The sequence below is a fragment of the Crocodylus siamensis genome, chromosome 5 (assembly GCF_052110815.1).
Source record: "Crocodylus siamensis isolate JL-2025a chromosome 5, ASM5211081v1, whole genome shotgun sequence".
Taxonomy (NCBI): Eukaryota; Metazoa; Chordata; order Crocodylia; family Crocodylidae; genus Crocodylus; species Crocodylus siamensis.
In genome coordinates, this window is record NC_143399.1 from 139,353,218 (window position 1) to 139,376,718 (window position 23,501).

Consider the following 23,501-nt stretch of genomic DNA (forward strand, 5'->3'; position numbering starts at 1 on the left):
AAGTCCCTTTTTCATATCAGATTCTAGCACAGCAAAACATCCTAAATATTATGACATAAACTTGAGTTTTACAAAAAAGACATACAAGGAACCAAAAAATCCTTAGTCATATTAGTAGTCCTATGAAAATCAAAGAAGCTATTCATATGATATATTGACAGAAGTAAAGGCTTGTAGAATTTGACCTCAAAATGACCATTCACTGACACACACATTGTGTCTGCATGTTTACAGGGTTTTTAGGCTAGATATCAGGAGGCGCTACTTCACGGCCAGGGCGGCTAGGATTTGGAACCAACTTCCAAGAGAAGTGATGCTGGCTCCTACCCTGGGGGTCTTTAAGAGGAGGTTAGATGAACACCTTGCTGGGGTTGTTTGACCCCAGTATTCTTTCCTGCCATGGCAGGGGGTTGGATTAGATGATCTACTCAGGTCCCTTCCAACCCTAGAAACTATGAAACATGCATCTTTATTTAGGTATGCAAGTAAAATGGATAATTGCATACACAGCATTTGCATGGGCAATTGATTACATTTTTTGAGAGCAAATGCCAGTTTTGAGCCAGAGGATTGAACATTTGTATGCCCATGTGCCTAGTTTGCAAGAGCAGCTAATAATTTTTTTTTAACATTTGGCCCCAAATTTACAAGAATCCAAAACAATATATTAACGAATGCTAAAACTAAGCACACAAACAAGCAAAGATAAATGCTATACATGTTTGGATATCTGCAAATCAGCACTAGAGTGAACCTTCCCAATTACTATTTGAAATTATCAAATCATTTTCCTAAAAGAAAAAACATTGTGGATACATACTCCAAAAGTCACATTGTCAAAGTCATTTCAAATGCAGCAATCCTGCAACACTACTTATATATGGTCAAAGAGGAGGGATCATATCTTTATATGTTGTATCTTCTCACATAGCACACACCCCTAAATAAGACATGCAGCTTGCTTTTAGGAAGCCAGAATGAAGAAAAATAATCTGTTCAGAATTACAGCTGTATGGAGCAGAAACAGAGACTAATAATCTTCAGCTCAATTACCTTCCCTTTCCTATTTTTGGATGTTCATCCAAAAGATGCAACTGTAGCTGCTGCTGAAGACTGGACTTCATGGGCAGATCTAGGAAGTTGAAAAGAGCTAAAAACAGTCTGCAGAGCCATGAAATAAGAGAAGAGAGGCTAGGAGTAGCTAACAGACATCAACATTGCCAAAGAATGGATAACTTGGTTAGCGGAACATCAAGACCACTGAAAAGTAGTGGGACTTCAAAACCCAGACATGAAGTCAATTGTCTGCCTCAGCACTGCCTAAATAGAAATGCTAGTATTGCTTCTGGGAAGTTGTTTGTAAACTTTGGGGGAGCAGGAATCAAAGAGGAAATAGCCCTTCTAGAGTCCACCTGCCACACCAGGCCACTGCTGGAGAGAAAATGTGGTCACCTGGGTCAATAAATACAAGAATAATGAACAGGAAGATCTTTAATTTGAAGAGCAGTACACAACATCTGCAAACCATTTGTCAGTCTCTCATTAACTGATTCCTAACTAGTTTCTCTTTGAGGGACTGTCTCCCAATTCCCAATGCCCTCAGTCTCCTTTTAGGGAGCATCTATAAATGATAGCATCTATCACCATAGCTTTCCTCCTAACAAAAACTACAAAAAATAAATTAAGAAAAATTCATTAATACTCATCTAGAAAGGAGAGATTACTAACACTTTATTCTGGAGTAAATCTTTACCACTCACCTTTCCTGCAGCTCTCTTAACAAATCCCTTTAGGAAGTTTGAGCAACAAAGTATCATCTAATTTGGTTTTTGGTGGGAAATTCTTCCTCCACATCTTGATAGATTTGAGTCCTTATACAGGGAGTCAACTGATCTAAACTGTTGATAGCTGTGCTTCTGCACATAGCACAAAGTTCTTTAGCTATAGACCACTACGGCTGACTTCCTCTTTATGTGTGATAGTATCTGCAGTGTCTGTAGATAAATTTCTTCCTATAAGGACATGGTTACTTCTTGCATCCTGGAATAATTGGCTTTCTCCTGACTGTCCAGATTAGAGCTGTGATGGCCAAGATGATCATCAGGATGCATAAATGTCATGTCTTCTTGTACTTCAAGCACACACTTAATTAGATACAGTTTCTCACAAGCTACTAGACCCAAAATTGATGTCTTCTCCCATGGTACCATAATGAATGGGAGTTTGCATACTTGATTTTTATATTGGGTGCTAATGACATGTGTCTCTCTTAGGTATATTTGTTCTTGAATATCCAGTTATTGTGATATTTGTTGGACTTACTTTTGCCTTTAATTTAAATTTTCTATATCCATGATCTGGTAAAATATTAACCTGAGCTCCGATCTCCAGTTTAAATGAAGCCATTATTTCTTGCATGTCCACTAACAAAATGTAGTTCCTGTCACTGAAATTTTTTATTTTACCATATCTATAATTCTTCTTTTAGCATACGCTCAACTATGAACACTTGAGATTTGTGTTTGGCATCAGCAGCACCTGGTTCCTTTTGTTACAGTTAAAATGGTGCTTTCCAAATGCAGCACATCTTCGGACATGTTGTCTTCCACATTTAGTGTACATCTGCCTTTTTTGTACTTGTTCCCAATGGCTTTTTACAGTGGAAAATTCCATCTACTGGGTAGCTTTTTCCAGCCATATGCTTTCATATCTACTATATGGATGACCCCTTTTGGTGCATTCAGCTCTGCAGCCTGGGTCTTCATAGTTTCTGCTGCCCTGAACATTTGCACAATCTTTTCTAGAGACAAGTCACCCTCTTGCAATAGTTTTTCTTGTAACACAGTGTCTGCAATGCCACAAACGATCCTATCTCTTATAAGAGATTCTGTCAAGTTCCCAAAAGCAGAATTCCTTTTTTAGTCTCTTTAGGTCAGTAACATACTGGTCTATACTATGCTCCTACTATGTTGATTTTCACATTTAAAATCTGTGTCTTTCAAGGATCTTTTTTTGGGTGGGGCGGAGGGGGAATTCAGTATTTTTCAGATTTCCAATTTCTTCAGTTTGGAGCTCAAATTAATTCAAGTTCTGTCTCATATCCCACTCTAACACCAAGTAGTGATTGCCAGGTTCAATAAATACAATGAATAAGAACAATACTACAGTTTAATTTGTGGAGGTGTATGCAAAATATACAAACCCATGGTCTGTTTTTCACTGGGCACCCCTACACATGCCCCTATGACAGTATAGTTACTGCTAAAGGAAATAGTAAATGATGGCACAGTAACAGATGTTACCTTGCCATCCTGGCAGCACATGATTATTTTTAGCTGCTACATCGCTGTAGCAATGCACTATGGCAAGGGACTGTGTCACTATGGCAACGTAGCTGTGGTGTCATGGTTTGTGTCCGCCAACGCTAAGTCGCTGTAGGGAGTTGTTAAGGTGATGTAGCGTCTTGTGTAGATGCACCCAGCAACTTCTAACTAGCTGCTCCCTTAGTGACTATCTCCCAATTCCCAATTCCCTCAGTCTCCTGTTCAGGAGCATCTATAGATTATTATTTCTATCACTACAGAAAGGAAGTAAAAGAAGTAGAAACTATTTTACAGCATCTCCATGCTCCAGTTCAGGGCAGAAACGGTTATAAACTACTGCAAGACAGTTTTAAGCTGGACATAACGAAGAATTTCTTTACTGTCTGAGCCCCCAAGGTCTGGAACAGCCTGCCATCGGAGGTGGTTCAAGCACCTACATTGAACACCTTCAAGAGTAAATTGGATGCTTATCTTGCTGGGATCCTATGACCCCAGCTGACTTTCTGCCCTTTGGGCGGGGGGGCTGGACTCGATGATCTTCCGAGGTCCCTTCCAGCCCTAATGTCTATGAAATCTATGAAAGATTATCTTTCCCAATTAAGACACAAACCCAAATTTTGGAAGGCTAATTTTTGGGGAAAAGGTGAGTGTAGTATGCAAGTAAATATGGTATATATCCTCAGGCCAAGATCTATGATATTTCTGAAAACATTGCAATAACAAATGTTAAAGTGCAAGGCTTGGTATATTGGTACCATTCATATGCTGTAGGATCTGAAATATTATGTCTCTTTGACCTGGTCTAAACTCTGAACGTGAGGAAATGTCTAAGTTACCCATCTGCAATTTGTTTTGTAGAGAAGATTGAAATTAGCTTCTAAATCAGATCCTCAAAATCAGCCCGATGTTTTAGTATGTACCTATCTCTAAGTACTTTGCTGAATTGCAGCCAATGTCTTTAACAAACTTTTACAGTCTCAGATGAAGGAAGAATAAAGCATATATACAAAAAAAGGAAACATTAAGTGCCTTGACATCTTCAAGTGACACCCATGAGTTTTTAAATTATTACAGAAATATAATTATGTAGCTCAACATATTCTATTTTAGTTATCAGTTATGAAGAAAAAATGGGTATCTGCTATAGGAAATGCTTCTAGATCATATTTGTATATGAGGCATTTCATATATTACATGGTATACATATATGATTTGGAGGCATCTCGTATAAAAAAAATCTATTTTTCTTCATATTACATTGTATATACATACACACACACAAACAATATTTTCCATTATATCAATTGTTTGTGGGTGCATGCACACTATATGTAATATAAAATATATATATAATAGTGTGTTGTGTGTGTGTATATATAACACATACACATACATATATACTTCATACACACACACACACACATATATATACTGTTTTTCCACAATTGCCAAAGGTCTCATTGTAATTAGTTACTCTGTTATATGATGTGTCAAGTGTGAATATGATTGCTTTAGGGTCAGGAGAAACAAATCTATTCATATCTAAATCAAAAGCAAAATGATCAAAGTTTCAAGTTTCCTAGTCAGAGAAACTATCTCAGTTAAAACTAAAAGCCTTATCCTTTCATCATGTCTTGGACATTTTTTCCAGTGTCATGGGCAACCAGCAACCAGATCTGCAATCTATGACAAAGATATGTTCTTGAGGAGAGATAAACTATAAAAAAGGACATCAGTTCTGTCTTGTTAAGGAATTCTGGAAGCTCTCTGATAAAAGATAAGGTAGTAGACCTTTACAGACTTTCATCTAAACATCTTTTAACTCAAAAGTTTTCTTTGTTTAAGTCCTTATTTACCACCATAAAAAGTGATGCAGAGACACCGATTCAGCACATGAAATGAAAGGCTTATGTGAAGTTTACAATGCAGCTAGTGTTTCTGTGGTTAAAATGGAACAGTACTGGAATTATAATATGTAACATTTTTTCAGTTATATGTAAATTCAAACCAAATGTTGACTGGAAAGTTTCTCCCCTTTACATTCCACTTCTCTTCTCTCTCCCAGGAATGCCAAACCTAGGAGCAGAGTGTCAGTAAAAAAACTTAGTCTAAACAGGAACAGAAACAAAATTTCTGGTTTCACTTAGTCCTGTAGGCACATATGCTTTCACTCGTTCCCAAAACACAGTGGGAACACAGGGCTTTAAAGTCATAATCCGAAAATCCCATTTTGTTATGAGTCTTAATAATATGAAATGATTGAGTGATACTCTCCCCATACAGTTAAAATAATAGAGATAATTTTTTTCTACTCATTCTTTTGCTTCCCTTCTCCAAAATACACGGCTTTTCTTGCTTGGCTTTAGCAGGTAACCTAGCAAGCATAATATTGGAAATATTTAGACTTCTTATTTGAAAGCCTACAGATATTCTTAGGGCTCAATCCCTATAAATGCAAATGAGTAATTTCACTCACCTGAGTATTTTCCTCCCCTATTTAAGAGCATTAATTACTCATTTTAGCAGAGTTACTCACACAGGAATTACTAACTCATCTGAATATTCCTGATCAAGTCACTTAACGTGTGTGAATCACTTTTGTCACTGTAGGTGAATAAAGTCTTTGTGTACACAGTTTATGATATTGGGGCCACTAACAAACACACTTGAACAAATTACCTTTACTATTTACAACTGAGGATGATCTTCAAGAAGAGTGTGTTCTCTGACCAGAAGATCAATTAATTTTGGATCTAAATTAAACTAGATCTTGCCATCATTTTACATTCACATGAGTCAAACCAAAAATTGCCAAAGAAGTTGGGACTAAAAGTTTTGGGGCTCTTACAGCAACAGTTTTAAAAGAGAGTGAGGCAGAGAAAGTAAGTGGTGATTCTTTTTGCATACTCACCAGAACACTGATCACAAGCCAAGCTGGCACCCAGGGCAAGCCCTGAAGAAGAAGGAGGGGGTAGGAGGGGAGGGAATACAATTTTGAGAGCATAGGGGATGGGGAGGAGTGTACATTGGTTCAGAGAATGGGGATGGGATTGGGGTTGTGGGGCCAACAGCATTACCCAGCTGGGAACATCTGAAACTTGTCCAGCTGAGCTGTTGCCACATGCACTCTGTTCACCCTGGCAATATTGCTCTTAAAGCAACATCAGTCAGGATCTGCTGGGAGCTCCCAGCATGGTAATGCTACTGGGGCACAGATTGTCAGGGTGGGGTGATGTCTCCTCACTTGGCACCTGGGGCCAAGTGCCTCTTTCGCCTGCTGGAGCAGGTGCCACCTTCACCTACTGTTATGCTACTGCTCTGATCCAAAGTGTCCCTGGAAATCTTTTCATGGACTTCAGTGGTCAAGAGAGCAAACCTAAAGCAAGAATAATTACTTGATTCACAACAAGTCAAACAAAAATCATGCTTAGCACAGCACTTGAAATAAACTGAGAAAAAGATGTTTCTCATTTGCCTCATTCTGAATTCACACAGCTGTAATTAAATTAGAGCAATTTTATAAACACAGGACTGGAATGGGCCTCCTGTGTCAAGTCAAGTACCCTGTTATCATAGCAAGCAATATCATGTAAACCTCTTATAAACTTACAAAATCCACCTAAAAACTCATTAAATTATTTTGGCCCTACTTCTTTAATTGCTAGGTCATTCCAGAAGCTAACTCCAAAATTGGTTACAAACCTTGTTTTACTTCCAGCCCAAATATATACTCTGTGGGCGCATCTACACTAACCGCTACTGCGCAGTAGTTTGTTGCTACTGCACAGTAGTGTCGGGGGCAGTAAACATGATGTAATGGTACTGCGCAGTAGTAATGAGATACTGCGTAATAATTTGTTGCTGCTGTACAGTAACATCAGGAAAAAAAACGTGCAGCAACGGTACTCTGCAGTAACACTGGTTACTGTACAGGAATATAGCACTTGCTTATGCAAGTACTAAATGACGGTGCAGTAACTAGCATTACTGGTTAGTACATAAGCAAGTACTAAATGACTTCTCAGTAACAACTGTGTAGTTTGCTGCTCATGTAGATGTGGCCATTTGCTCTTGTGCCCAGATTATCCTTTAGTTATTTTCCCTTCCCCCGCACTCTGATGTATTTATTAGAGAGCAATCTTACCCGTTCTCAACTTTATTTTTGCTAAATTAAATAAACCAAGGTCTTTCAGTCTTTTTTCCATATGACAGAATCTCCATTCTCTTGATTACTCTAGTATCTCTTTGCATTTATTCCAGTTTCAGTCCACATATCTTGAACATGGATGACTAGGGGTATACACAGAATTCCAGAAAATGTTTCCCAGTGCCATATCTAAAGGAACAACTATTTCTTTGATGAATCCTAGGATTATATTTTCATGGCTGCATCACGTTGGCAATACATTTGATCTGCAGGTACACCCAATATTTTTTTTCTGTCTCGGCTGTTTCCAATACCCTGCTTATAGCAGTCTATTAGTCCCTAAGTCCATGACTTTATATTTTGTGGTATTAAATTCCAACATATTTCTATTATTCCAGGTCTCTAGATCCATTTGGATGACATCCCAATCCTCCTCTGCACTGACAATGCCTTCCAATGTGTTGCCAGCAAATTTAATCAGCACTTTCCCATTTTTTGTGCTATGGTCATGAATGAAAATATTAAACAAGATTGAGAAACTCCATTAACAACTTCCTTGCAGCCTGACAGCTCCTTGTTCAATGCTATCCAATCCTACCGTATCAACTTTATAAATTTACTAATCTCCATTCTCTCTAATTTAATTAATAATTCCCCACATGACACCATATCAAATACTTCACTAAAATCCAGAGAGATAGTTTCTACCTCATTTTCTTTATCTGGCAAATAGTTTTCATTGATAAGATAATGTATCAGCTTAATTTAGCAAAATCTACCTTTGGTAAATTCATATAGCATTTAACCCTATTTTCCACTTCCCTTCAGGTCTCTAATTCTTCTTTTCTTCAATATTTGGGCTTGAACAAAATTTGAGTAATTTTACAAACCATTAACAATGGTACATTAGTACGATCATAGTCCTCTCGGTTGTTGCCATAGCATATTTAAAACAGATACCACGGCTCCACAGGCTGCATTTGGCCCATGTATTAGAGTGAATCTCAGTCCAGTAATGGCCTCTCACTTGTAGTTTTGCCCCACAGGTAGGTAGGTTTTTAGGCCAAAGGCATACTTTATTAATCTTTAAAAAATAGAAGTTTGAGATTGTTTTGCCTACCAACATATCTGTATGCATGGTTGCATCTTTAATTCTTAAATATATGACTTATTTTAAATATAGAGAAAATAGTGTGTAAGTGACTCTCAATACATTCCCCAGGCCATTTGTCTGGCGGAGAATATAGCTGTTATGTAACCACTGAAACCAGGGTTGATTTGGCAAAGGAGAATCTTCTAGAATGCATGTCTTGGGTATCTGGTGGATGTAAAAAACTAATTTTCATCCAATAGTTTTGAGTTCTTAACTGAGTAAAGGAAGCACAGTTCCAAATAAAATACCTACTTAGCTGAAATACCTGTTAGTGCCTAACTTTCACTTTGTCTACTGAGAAAGAACTAATTTCTAAATATAAACAGAAGTCAAGGAATTTGTAATAACTGAGTGAAAAATTGGAATGATTACTTTTCTGATTGTTAACATATCACAAACGTGAAGTTCAGCTATGTCATAATTAATTGATCGGACTGATGGTTGGTTCTTATTGAGTAATTGCATTCAATAAGAGTCCATGAGCAGGGTTTGTTATCAAATTGTCATTTTATAAAAAGTACATCTGGGTTGTGGCACATATGTAGACTAATAAATGGAATTCAGAAACTAAAGGAAGAAAAAAACTAAAATGGCGGTGGAAAAAATAAATTAGCACTTAGAGCTGAACAAGAGTCATGATAGTCTTTTGTGAAACTACAGGGGTCAGATTTCATAGGAGTCCTATTTTACAGAAGTTTATGGAACTATCTGAAACGTTTGGATAAACAGGACTTTTGAATATAAACAGATAAGAAATACATCAACGCTGAGAAGAATGATCTACTTTTAAGTAATGAGAGGTCAGATAAACAAGTTTTTACATGTATACAAGATCCAGAGTCATGCCATGAGGGTGATAGTCACAAAAAAGTGTAAATGAAGCTGTGATTCTGTGCAATCAGTGAAAAAAAGCCAATGTATTGTCAGGGGGTTTTAACTAATGCTACCATGAACTGAAAAAGTGCTTTTAAGGTTTTAGTTAATCTATATGACATATGAGATGGTTATAAATCAACCTGAGACCAGTAAATTTGAACAAAATTGTGAACTAAACCACCTGACACCAGTAGAATGACAAAGGGGCTAATCAACTATTTTATATGAATTAAAATCATGTTTCAGGATCCCCTGGAATGATAACAAATTATCTGGGGCTGGAATTTTGGAAATAGCATTCAACAGTGGAAAAAAAAATCCCCTGAAATGATCATGGATTAGATGATATACTACAGGATATTTGAGATCTTGGGTCCTTATGGAAAATACTTGCTAAGCCATGAGTTCGTTTATCATGGAATAATGACTCAGGAAATAATCTCCTAACCTGAAAAGAAGCTGTTTGAAAAAAAGAGTCTGGGGAACTAATTAGGATGAAGTTTCCACTCTAGAGGGCCTAACTTTCAATGCAATAAGCAAATTTGACAGGACTTACTTGAGACAATCATGGATAGTTTCTGATAGAGCTGCAACAAATGTAATACAAAATATGAAGTGATATTTTGCGGACATATTAGAAAGTTGTCATTGTGAGGGTCCTTACAACGGGATGAAAACAATCTGTGCTGGCATCTCCTAGCTACAGTAAGAAGTTCAGAGCTACTCATTAAACCCTGTTAATGCCACTAGAGAAAATTTTGGATGCATTGGCAAATATGAAATTGCCACATCTGAGTTAATCAACCCAGATAGAGAATTTTAAATTAGGCTCCATTTGCAAAGCACCTGGGCTGTTGCCAGAACATATATGCACCCTCAGGTAGACACGGTAGGTGTTTAAGTGGAGATGTATGTAAGTCCATCCAACGTCATCTAGTTACTTAAAAAAATAAAATAAAATAAAGCAGCAGGTAACTGTTGATTAGTCACACACTTACAGAGTACCTTTAAGCAATAAGCCCAGAGATCAAGTCACTGTATTTTCACTGTTGCTAAGCATTGTGATTCTTTGTGAAATATTATTTTGCTTGTTGCTCTTCTTAGAGTCTCAGCTTTCAGGGTCAAATGCTAATGCAACAATATCAGAACCTCATTTAAAATGAAAAACCCCCCCGCTAACCCTTGCAATTTATGGAAAACAGCTTAAAAACAGAACATGAAACATCTTAAAAATTCAGAAACCAAGTGGTAGGATCTGAAGCAGACCCTATTATATTCAGATTTGGATTTGGCCAAATTAGGGACAGTGATTCAATTAGTTGATTCAGATCACTGTCCCTTATTCAATTTGGCTGATTCTGAATCTGTAGATTCAGTGCTGATTTGGAGAATCAGCGATTTGACATAGACACAGCTTTAAATGTTTTTTCTACATACCTCAAGGTACCAGTGTGGCTTGTGAATGCTGAGATGCTGGGGTGCATAGAGAGTCACATGGGAGTGCAGGGGGGAGCCCTCCACATGCATGGCAGTGGACCCAGAAGTGGACCAGAAGTACTTTTGGTCCACTTCTGGGTCCACTGAGGAGCATGCAGGGGCCCCCCCTGCATGCTCCCTGGCTCAGCAGTCAGCCTCAGGAGGACCCTGGGTGCCCCCCCTAGACCCAGGAAGCATCAGTTGCTGAGCCAGGGTACATGGGAGGGCATGAAGAGGTCCCCCACATGCTCCCCAGAGGGCCCAGAAGTGGACTGCAAGTGCTTCTGGTCCACTTCTAGGTCTGCTGCTGCGTGAGCTGGGGAGCCCCCTCTGCTCCTGTGGAACACTCCATGCGCCCCAGAATCACAGCATTCATGAACCACCTGCTACCTAGAGGCATGTAGAAAAAACATTTACAGCTGTGTCTATGTCCGAATTGCCAAGTCTTTCTGAATCTCTCTGAATCAGTTAGGAGGGTTTCAATTCGATTCGGATTCGGAGATTCAGCCACCAAATTGGCCCGAATCTGCGCCAAATCGAATCACGGACCGAAGCTTCTCACAATCCTAGTAAATAAAGAAAACCTAAACTACTCTTTTAAAAATAATTATAACTTAAAAAAAAATTGTGTGATTTCTGAACATTTGGGATTGGCAAAACTGTGTTTTTTAAAAGTTATTTTGCACAATATAAAATCTGTTACTTAAAAGATTTACAGCAATATACTGCTGAAATAAATTAATACTTATGTAGTGCCTGTACTGAGCAGTAATTTTGGTTACTGCACAGTAAATGCACATGTGTAGACGCACCCACTGATAAGGAAGAAAGCCCCTACTTTGACTGACAAATCACAGCAAGCCTCAAAAGCCTTTCTATTTCCACATGCACACTAATACTACAATGTCTCATGTTATATAAGGAATGCACTTAGTCTTGGGATACTGATATTGTCATCCTGAAAAAATATTCTTTTCCTGGAAACTAAGGAAAGACCTTCCTAACTGCAGTCTCAGATCCTTGGACAAGTAGATAGTGTTCAAACTGTGCGATAATTACCAATTCAATCTTGAACTAGCAAAAAGCTAGTTTCTTTAAGAGTCTACTGTTTCAAATTAAATATATGATGCTACCAGTTGGAAAAATCATTTCAAGAGAGAGAGGAGAGAAATACAAAATGGAGAAAAAATTGACCGTCTCACTGTGAATGAGAGTAGATAACCAGAAGCAGATTATTTCAAACTGACCAATTAGAAATCAAGATCCAGTCAGGAATTCCATCTGGAAGAAAAGGAGTCATCCTAATCATGAATAAAAATGATCAGACACCTGTATTGAACTATGAATAAGCAGGCATGTGTACATGAGATGCTTTACTATGCAGTAGACTAATCTACTGTACAGCAAGGCATCACCATCTCGATGTATGAAGTATTTACTGCACAGTAAATTAGTCTACTGCATGGTTGCCTACTACCTGCAAATACAGGTAGCAGATAAACTGTACAGTATCTGCTGAGTAGTAGCACACATATAGACTGCTGACTGGGAGCAAAGTGCCCAGACAGCAAGGGGAAGGGAAACTATCCCTTCCTTCAGCATCGGATTCCTAGCCCTGTGTCCTGATTGGGGCTGGGAAGCAGCAGCAGGGGGAGGGGATATTTTCCCAGCCCTGTGCCCCAATCTGCAGATTGGGGCATGGAGGTAAGAACCAGCACTTGAGGGGGGAACAGTTTCCCAGCCCTGTGCCCCAGTCTGGCAGGACAGCTCCCCGCCCCCGCCAGGGACCAGGTGCCTCTGGTGCCTCCTGCCAAGCCCAGACTGGCACCCAAAGGGATCCTGGAGCTCCCCCTTGCTGCTGTAAAGGGTACAGCATGAGTGGAGTATGCCTGCACTGAACTGCTCCCTTCAGGAGCAAATTTACTCCCAACAGGTGTACATGTAGATGCCGTGCCAGGGAAGGCTTACTGCATAGTATCTAATTGTGCAGTAAGCTTACAGAGTATTAATAGCATGTGTAAACATGCCCAGTTGGTGCATCTACATGTGCAATTAATTGAAAGCAACAAACTCTGGATTAGTTGGAGCCAGAGTAAACTACTCATGGGCACAGCATCTACACATATGCTCAGGCCAGCAGCAATTTGAGCCAAAGCAGAGCAGTTTATGGCAGGGCTGGGGGCACAGTGGGTCAGCCCCAGTCTCTGGATGGAGACATTAGGCAGCAGAGGGGCTGGCTGCAGCACGATGGTGCTAAAAGGACAGAACCACGTGACTCGGCAGCAGGCAGGAGTCTGGCCCTCCGCTGGCTAGGCTGACCAGGTGCAATTTACACCTATGGTCAGCATCTACACATGTGTTTAATCTCAGTCAGTTACTCCTCCATGAGGAAGTACTGTCCCCAACAGTACTATGTTATGTCAGTGTTAATTAGTTTACTATGGCCTCATAGTGTCACGTGTGTAGATGGTGACACTTTATTCCACAGTTGAACGCATGTAGATGCAGCCAGTTAATAGTAAAACACTGTTTGGTATTCTAGACCCAACTTATAAAGTTGGCAGTCATCCAGTAATATACTCCTATGAATGACTGATGAATAAGGTAAAGGGAAATTGCACAATATGGGATCTCATCAATCGAGTCCCACAGTATGAGAATCTCAGTGTCGTGTGTGATACAGTGGTGGCAGATGATAGAATAAGGAGCAAGAGTCTCAAGTTGCAACATAGGAAGTTTAGGTTAGATATTAGGAAGAATTTTCTCACTAGAAGGACAGTAAAACACTGGAACAGGTTACCCAGAGAGCTTTTCAAGACCCGGCTACAAAAAGCTTTGGCTAGGATGATCTAGTTGGGGATGGTCCTGCTTTGAGCAGGGTGTTGACCTCTTGAGGTCCCTTCCAACCTTAATTTTCTATGATTCCTATGATACGAATGCATAAACAGGAACAGATAACCATGCACTAAATATTACTGTCAAAGTTTTAGTCACCCATTGGTTCACTAAACTAAAATGGAATTTGGACTTCAGCTTTCAAAGAAGTTTTTCACATTGACAAATTTGGATTCCATTTTTGATGGTGAAGAAAAAGACTGGAGGACTATCCAAGGTATATATGCCAATATGGCTGAGAAGGCATCGGGATTTTCCAAGGATAAGAAAGAAAAGTTGGGGACCAAGACCCACTTTGGCTGTCATCACCAGATGGAAACAGGCAAGGCTGAACCTCCTCAGTCTTAGTGAGCAAGAAGATACTAATACCTGGAAAGAAGCATATAGAAAAAATAGATGAGCTAGGAAAAAATTCAGCCAGGGGAAGCAAATTAGTGTATAGTGATAGGCCTGGGAAGTGGAGGTGAGCCAAAATAGCTCATAAAAGCTTGTATTTGACTTTAGTTAGAGTCACAATGGACTAATAATTTAGTCAAACATAGAAACATTCTCAGCAGACCTGAGAAACAAATGTAAAGATGTATATGGCATTTTCATTATACAGTGAACAGACCTCCACTTGAAACACATTTCAACATTCACAGCATAGATAAGATGAAAAACCTGAGGTTAATTGTGAGGAAATCACCCTGGGAGAAGCTAAGCCACTATCAACAGCAATCTAAGAAACTCTACTACCACTGGCCAATATTAAATAACTACAAACCAGATTAAACAAGTGAAGTGAATTTGAAAAGCTTCAAATGAGCATGGAAGGCATGCTTTCCTACATAAGAATCACAAAAAGGAATCATCACAACACTGCCTAAGAAAAGGGTTTTCAGTGATTGTGAAAACTGGCATTTGTTCCCTGGGTCAATCCCAAGAAGTCCCTGGTACAATTATTCTGAACAAGATCTGTAATGCCATCAACAGTACGTTTTAAGAACAACTTGTTTTCCATCTCACATGTCCTCATATTAATTGCATTTTCACACCTTGCAACATTGTCTAACAAGGTGTCTAACTGGTCTAACTGGAGCTGCCTACTGTTGGGGCAGGCTTTGGTGGTGGGCAGGTGTTGGGGCAGGCTAAGACAGTGTCCCCCTGCCCCAGCAGCAGGGAGTTCCTGGCCTTGGCTCCTTGGCTCCCTAACTGGGGACATGGGACTTGGAAAGAGCTGTGGGGGAGGTCCCAAATCTCTGCCCCAATCCATTGGTGGGGCAGCTAGCAGTAAGCCTCCAGCAGGGATTCCCCTTAGCTCACTGCTAGCTGCCCACTGGTGGATCTGGGCATGGGGCTCTTTCCAAGCCCTGTGCCTAGATCACCCAATCACCCTGGATCACAAGAAAAGCTGTAGGCCTGGGACCTGCTCTTAACTGGAACAGGACAGTCCCCAGCCAGCTCCAGGCTGCATATGTAGACTTCCCTGTGTAGCCCAGGGCTGGCCGGAAACTGTCCCAATCAGGGGCAGGTCTCAGCCAGCTCCAGGCTGGGTGGGGAACTCTCCCCATGCAGGAAGCTCTCAGCTCCAGCTCTGTGATCATGGAGCAGGGGCTGGGAGCTCCCTGCTGCCAGGGCAGGAGGATATGTCCCTGCCTGGACTCCAGTGGTGGAGCCCACCCTGGCAGCAGGCAGTTCCCAAGGCAGGGAACAATCTCCTGCCTCCTGCTATCCACCTGACCAGGAGCAAATTTACTCCCAGTCAGCCGTCTACACATACCTTACTGCACAGTAATTGCTCAGCAGTTAATTTGCTACTTGCATTTGCAGGCAGTAAATTAACTGCTGAGAAGAGCAAATTACTGCAAAGTAAGGGTCTGCACATACAGATGGCGATGCTTAGGGGGTACGTCTACATGAGCACCTGCCTGCACACTTGTTCCTGCACAATTGCTAAAACAAGTACTAAATGACTATGCAGTAGATGCCAGTACTAAAGCGTCCCAGGGCCACATGGGTCATTTCTGACCCTACTAATCAATAGCAGCAAACTCGTTGCTACTAAGCAGTACCAGTGGCATCACAGTTCATACCTGCCAATGCTATGTTGCTTGTCACTAGGGTGATATAGTGTCTCATGTAGATGCACCCACTATGCAGTAATTTGCTTATCTGAGCAGTAAAGCGTTTTTGTGTAGATGCACCCAGTATGACCTAAAATGATTAATTCTAGGAACAGCTTTGAGCGCTGCTAACTCTTCTTCTGTAGGCAACACTTTCCATAACCCCAGTGACTGCGTTTATAATCTAACAACTCAAGTGAGAAAGGCAAGCACTGCTTTTCAGAAGCTTACCACAATATGGAAATCTAAATCTATGGGCGTCAGCATTGAGTTGCAAATACTCAGTAACAATGTCCTAAGTATACTCTTGTATGGATTACAGTCATGGAGGAGCAGCAATTCTTTTCAAAGGAAATTAAATTGGATATTTGAAGTAAAGTGGTTAGACAAAATAAAATATGCAAAAATCTTGCAAAGGGCACAATTACCAGCAGCCGCATAAACAGAACAGGCAAGAAGGTAGGCTTTCCTTGGCCACATTCTGGAAATGAGAGATAATGGGCTCCACAAACAAATCTTGTAATGCAGCCCCACCACAGCAATAAGAGAGGACACCCTAAAGGGATCCTTCCTAGCACATTAAGATTGGAAACAGCAACCTTACAGCTTATGTGACTGATGGCGCGAGAGTTGTAACACAGCTAGTTAATGCAATGCTTTTCCAACTCTGGAGATGGGGGTTTGTAATTGTGCTTGCTAACAAAACTTGGCTCGATCCAGCATAATATGCTTTCTCTGTTTAAGAGATCCAGGACTGGTTTACCAAGGGCTTCTACTGGGGGAGCTATCTGGAGAGATTTGTAAAGTACCTGCCCACCCTCAGCTCTTGGCCAGGCTTGGCAAATCCCACATTTTATGAAAGCCTGTTAATTAAAATATTATACATTATTCATTTTAAAATAACTTGTGAACTATTATTCCACTGCTTATATAAGAATTTGACCTTATTAAGAAAGAAAAACAAGAACTCAACCATTGCCACATACATTATGTATGTTTGTTTCTAAAATAGGAGATATTTATAACGTCAGCATATATTTTCAAAATAAATCTGTTTAACAAATTATTTACTTTCCTTGAGATCCATTTTCCCCGAAATGGGCTATGCATACCCTCCTGGTATATGTAGTTTACACTCAGTGAGCAGGCATAGATCCACATGGATGGATTCTTTTTTCTCTCTCAAAATGGCAGTTCTAAGAACCATAAATAACACAGCACATTTATTTCAGTGTATGCTATTCCCAATAAATAAAATGTATTAACTAAAAAGCCTTCCACAGAGCTTTGTTGCTTTCTTCACAAGTATATGTTTTCACATGGACCTGCTTCATATTTTTATTCAGCAGTAAATACTTCCTTCTTAAATGTAATAAAATAATTAAAGTAATCAATTAATACATAACATAAACATAGCAATTCAACATTTTCAAAATATTCTAATAGAACTCATTTTTATAATATACCATATATATAATATATATATATATATAATATAATATACCAAATTACCTTGCAGACTTACAGAGAGATAAAATGAATTGTACATTGTACAACTAATGTACAGCTATAGATACTAATACAGCTCTCTTATCAGAGCATCTGAATACCTCCTGTTTATTAGGATCCAGTTCACAGGGGTATTAAAGTATGCATATAAACTGAAGCACATACACAATCTTGATGATTAAATGCAAGATAAAATAGACTTTTATCTATAGAGAGATAGGTGGCATCACATTATCTGTCCCTCCTCATCTTCCTATACTTATGCATCAGGTATACAGGAAAAGTTGCCCCTTACTATATGCAAAAAGAGATTAAAAAATATACAAAAGCTTCCACTTGCTACAGTGGTCTTTGTTTCATTAAGGGAGTAACTCGGTTAAATTTAATATCCTGTGATACAGATGAAGTAAAAAAGATAGTCCCTTCTAGACACCCTCTATTGAAATCTTACCTGTCTATCCCCAAAATTTGTATTTTAAATATCTGACAAATGGTTTCTAAGCAAGAAAAAAAGGTTTCCATTAAGTTTTGAATTCCACATTAATTTTCTAGACTTTTTCTCACCCTTTTAGATAAATTTCTCCCCATAGACAAAATAGAGTGCTCAGAAGTCAAAGCACTCTTCTTTTTGTAAAACAAAGATTATAAAATTGAATGTTTATCTTCTATAAACTGCAACTCATAGTTTTTATTTACTGAAAAAAAATATTTCTGTAGGTGGGATTTAAAACTTCTCGTAGTTCTCTCAGGTCTTGTCTTTTAAGGACCTAGTAGGATGCCCAAGTAATTATGAGTTCCTTACTAAACTAGGAAGTAAATCTGCATGCATACAGTTCAATAGTCTGTGGCCAGATGAGCAGGGGGATGCATTTGCAGTGGCACAAACTGCCTCAGTGTAAATGCCTGCAAGTGTGCTTTATAGCAGGACAAAATGTTCCACATGGGCAAACTGCCCTTGGGACAGCACCTGTGCTGGCTCTAGCAGTCTTACCTGTTGATGTGCTGGAACAACATGGAGGTCTGGCCAGCAGCCAGAGCACTGATGTAGACTGCTCGGCCTCCATTTGAGCCAGTGCATGTTTGTTTTGTGTGCTTTGTGCCACTTTCATTTCTGGGGTTTTTTAAATATTTTTTTGCTACTGGGAAATTCTGGTAGCAAACTCTGCCACCACGCAGCAAATTTATAACATTGGCCACATGTGGCATGTGGTGCCACAAGAAGTTTGTAGCATCACAAACTTCACACTCCCAGTCCTCTGGATGCAGCAGATGCAGATGACAGTAATTCATACCCTAAGTAATAGGTTTGTATATTTGGCAGATTAAATGTTCTGTATTTCATTGCTATGAGGTATGGAGACTGTACTGTGAAATATCCGTTATTCACTCCTTCTGCTCTAAGCATGTAGGCCTACAAGCCAGTTGAAGGAAAAGGGGGGGAATGAAAAAAGATGACTATAAATTTAGATTAATACATTTCTTGAAAGGTTTCCTTTATTTTCTTTCCTTTTATTTTTTAAATTAGGAAGCACACTAGACCCACAAGCCAAATACATGAAGGAGGACCAAAAAAACCCAACCTAAACTCTCCAACTACTTCATTAGATCTTATTAGGATCTTGTCTTTGAGCATCTGAATGAATCATCTGTCTATTTTTCATTATTGTCTATATGTAATTGTTCCCTCCTTTGTTCAGAGGTTTCTGGTCATTTCGTCATGACTGTGCTTGTTTTGTTTCCTATTGTTCTATTACAGAATTATATTTGTTTCTCCTATGCCTCAGGTAGTACATATGCCTCCCAACAAAGTGCAATCTTGAAAGAAGAGGTTTCCATAGTGAACTCTCTTGGAGCCTATGGACATTTATACACATGGTCTGGGAGTGGAAGGTTGGGGGGGGGATGTGTTTTAATTAGAGCAACTCTTACAGCCACTTTAATTAAAACACTTGGAGCACCTCGTGTATCAGCGTCCCCATGCTTCAAAATGGCAGTGGGGGTGCTTTATCTAAAGCTCATCTACGAGCTATTCTGAAGCATGGGGGTGCTGATACATGAGATGTTCTGGGTGCTTTTGAAGCACCATTTCGAAGCAGGAGGACACTGATACAGAAGATGCTGGAAGCTACTGGAGCATGGTAATTACCATGTTCCAGCATACTCAATTAATCAAGTTTGCTCTGGCATGCTATCATTACAGTGCATTGGAGCAGCCTCACTGATCATGTATAGGTATCCTATATGATTTCCTGAAACCTGACTGAATAGCTCACACCAGCCTAAAACAAGGTTGGATAGTACAAAGCCTTAAAATGGGTAGAGTATACTCACCATCCTTTAAAATCAGAAGAATATTTGAAGAATATAGCTAATTTTTCACATTTTCTTTATTCCCAGAAGAGAGTAAACCAAAGAATTGTAGCTGCTTTAGCTAGGCAAAGTATTCTGCTAGAACTGCATGGAAATTCACTAATACATATTTTTTTTTTTCCTTTGCTATGAATGACCTTTTTAATTTTCAAACGCAACTGCTATGATTTGGCTAAGACTCCAGTGGCATCAAAATATATTTCCAAGTTTTTAAATTGATAACATCCACCATTACCTATTATATTCTACATAGATCACAAAGAATAATGCAACAGACTGGGCGTATCGATTTAGTAGGCTGTTTCATTTTCCCTTTTTGCACTTTTGGCAATTTTGCTAATGAGGAATGAACTTTTATCCAGTACAAAATTAAAAAGCTCCAACATCTAGAGGCATTTTTCTTTCGACAACCTCTGCCATGCTCTCTTATCTTTGAAGAAATAACTCAAGGAAAGAATTGTGAAACAGTGCTGAACATAAGACACCACCTTGCAGGAATGTTTAGTGGAACAGACAATGCTTTTCATTTTAACAAAAGCAGTAAGTGCTCCCATTATGCACATGCTGCCCTGCATATGCATAATACTATGTAAGTGGTTGTGGCAAGACACTGTTTGTGCCTGCCACTTTAAGGGCCTGGAGCCAGCAGCTGCCAGGTGCTTCATGAGGGCAGCCATTTTGGATTCAGGGCTGCCCATATAAACAGGACAGTTTTGCTGCTGGAGGCCAGACAACAATATTGCCTGGCTGCAGGGCTGCTGGTATCATTGGGAGGTAAGGGAGGAGATGTAGGGAATGGTTTTGGAGGCTCCTGGTCCTGGGCCTTCTGGGATTGAGTGGCCTGGTGGGGCTCTCAGTGGCGCAGGAGCCCCCAAGAAATGTCAGGCCAGTTACCACCCTGGTGAAAGGCAAGTAGGGGGTGACTTAACCCCAGCCCTCACCTCTGGGTGGGTAGAAGTAACATCAATAGTAGCACCATGACCTGCTGCCCCGGGGGGGAGTGAGAGTCCCCTGTGAGACCCTGGGGCACCAGTCATGGCGTGAGGTACCCCAGCTCCCCCACATCTAGTGAAAGGGGACCCAGAGAGAGTGTGGGGCTAGTGAGGCCAAGGTAGAGTGCTCCTTGACTGGCCCATGCTGGGGCCAGGACCAAGAGGGTCAAAAGGGCCAGGGGCCCACCATGAGGGGCAACCAGAGCTGTGGGCCTGGGACCCCACCTGGCTTTGGAGGTCAGGCCAGGGCCTGTGTGTGGCTGAAGGTCCCGAGCAGGGGACCACACCCCAGAGGGGAGTGAGCTATGAGGAGCTTGGCAGCCCAGATGAAGGAGGCATAGGCCACCTGAGCAGAGGGTTCAAAGGAGGGTCCCTCCAGGAAGATTCTGGAGTCCTGTGTGTGGCTGGAGTGCTTGTTAACATTTGGATTCCATCTGCAAGGCTTGGGCCGCGATGTAGGGGTGGTATGGAGCCATGGGCACCCCCTAATATTGGGGTGCAAAGAAAAATGGGCACCCTCCCACCTTATTTACCAACTTATTAACTTCCAACAAGGCGTGATGGGCGAGATAAGCAGGCGGTGTGAGGATACCCACTTTGCTACAGTGCTATACAGTCCATGAGCCTAACCACATTCTCTATGTGGCAGACTATGCCTTGTTGAAGCTGTTATAAATTTTGGCAGGGTAGAATTTCATTACCCCCACCTGTTATCTTGAGCTGCTATTTCATTTGCAGCTGCATGAATTTGAAGGATAGAAATGTTGGACAGGATTTGATCCTGCTCATTTTTTTTTTTCCAAGGGACACTCCCTGTTTCTCCTCTTCACACCCTGCTTTAGTATTTCATCATAGTTCTAATGTTTCTTGAAGCTTACTGCCCTAAGGTACTTAAGTACACATTTTACAGGGGCTTTAAAGAAAATGCTTTCTGCTTCCTAGAAGGTACTCCTTTATCAGGATACAGCTAACCATTAGCACATAAAGATTCTGCAGTTCATTAGTTGTGGAATTACAGTATTATCCTATTGGGAATCAAGCTCCAAATTTTACCACCAACACTCCAGTCCCACCAATGGAAATGACAGACCTTCTGATCAGTTAACAAATAACAAATAATTCTAGTCTTCAGAAAGTGCCTCTGCATCCATGTATTTATCTCTCTAGATAAAAATGTAAATACAAACACAACACACACTAAAAAAACAGATTATATTTTGAAACGTAAGCATTAAAATTATAACTGTGAAGGTAAAAATAATCTTTAATATCTTTGTCACAATTTCATGAACACTTTTGTGCCACAATGAACATTTTCTTCCTCCAATAATGCAATCTGAGACTTTATAGAATAGAAAAATTAAGCCAGGTTTTGCTTGGGAAAGTTTTCCGAAGGGTTCCTCATTTTTATATAGGAAATCAATTTGCATCACTGATGATATCATTCAAATCAGATGACACTATGTGGTTAGAAGGTAATTTACTTTTCTGCTGAAGCAATTTGATTCTTGTTCTGATTTGCGATTTTCATTTTGTTTGTTAATGAAAAAAATTAATGAGCAATGTTACTGGAAATACAACTCAAAGCACTGGCATTATTAAATATGTTTTCAATATACTGTACATTACTTTGATTGCACAGTCGGAGCCTGAACCTTGCAGTTAAGCCGTCAGTCAATCAACCAAGCAGACACTGAACTCTCAAGGAGGACTGCACATACCTTTGCACTGATTTGTGTTTTTGTCAAGAATTGCCTTTGTGGATACAATTTTCCCATACCTAAAAAGAAAGAACAACAAAAATTAGAAAGAAATATTATTATATTTTAAGCCTAGAATGATGTGGTTTTAGTAGTCTACGTATTTTATTACACATACATACACAGGTGGAGCTAGGATTTTGAGAAGGAGGCATGGGAGCAGTGACCCTGCTCCCTAGCTCCTAGCACCTTCCTCCCCCCCCCCCCCCCCCCCCCCCCCCAACATGAGCATAGAAAGACTGCACTACAGGAGCCTGGGACTTGTTTCAAGTTCTCTCAAGCAGTAAGAATCTTCTTTCACTTCTCCCTTCACTTCAGTTGCACTTCGCCTCCCATTCTCCCCTACCTTGCCTGCCACTGCCACTTCTGCTGCTGCTGTACCCAGCTGAACCAGGGACTGGAAGTGGTGGGGAGGGGGTGGTGGGGAAGAGGAAGAGATCCTGAGCTGTGCCCTGTCCTGCTACAGTTGGGCTGCAGCAGCAGAAGTGGCAGTGAGGTGGTTCCTTCCCCCATGCCAGTTCTCAGGCTGGCAGGAAACACCAGGGGAACCAGCCAGGGAGGAGGGACCACCTGGTGCTGCTGCTGCTGCTGCTGTTCATGGCTTGAGCTCAGCTCTAAGAGGAATCAGGTTGAAGTGGGCAGGAGCATCTCTGGAGCTCTATCCCCACCCCCAGGGAGAGAAGGAAAGGAGGTTTAGCTGAGCATGGAATGGAAGGGAGGGACAATTCTTACTTTTAAAAAAAGTTCCCAGTGGCTGCTCCTGTGGCATGATCAACTTAAAGGGAGGTGCATCTGTGCCACTGGACTCCCCCTGGATCTGCCCTTGCACACACACACATACAGATATGCACAAATATATACATGACATGCGAGGAAGAGGCTTATAAAAGGTGCT

General features: G+C 40.4%; 1 protein-coding gene across 10 annotated transcripts in view; it reads right to left on the reverse strand.

Moving 5' to 3' along the window:
• Positions 1-23,501, reverse strand: part of RBMS3 (RNA binding motif single stranded interacting protein 3) — a 1,078,291-nt gene that overhangs the window by 467,407 nt on the left and 587,383 nt on the right. For all 10 annotated transcript variants that reach the window (XM_090046479.1, XM_090046485.1, XM_090046477.1 and 7 more), the window contains one exon: positions 22,568-22,626. In XM_090046479.1, coding sequence (XP_089902605.1) covers positions 22,568-22,626 — 59 coding nt within the window. The remainder of the gene's footprint in view (positions 1-22,567; positions 22,627-23,501) is intronic.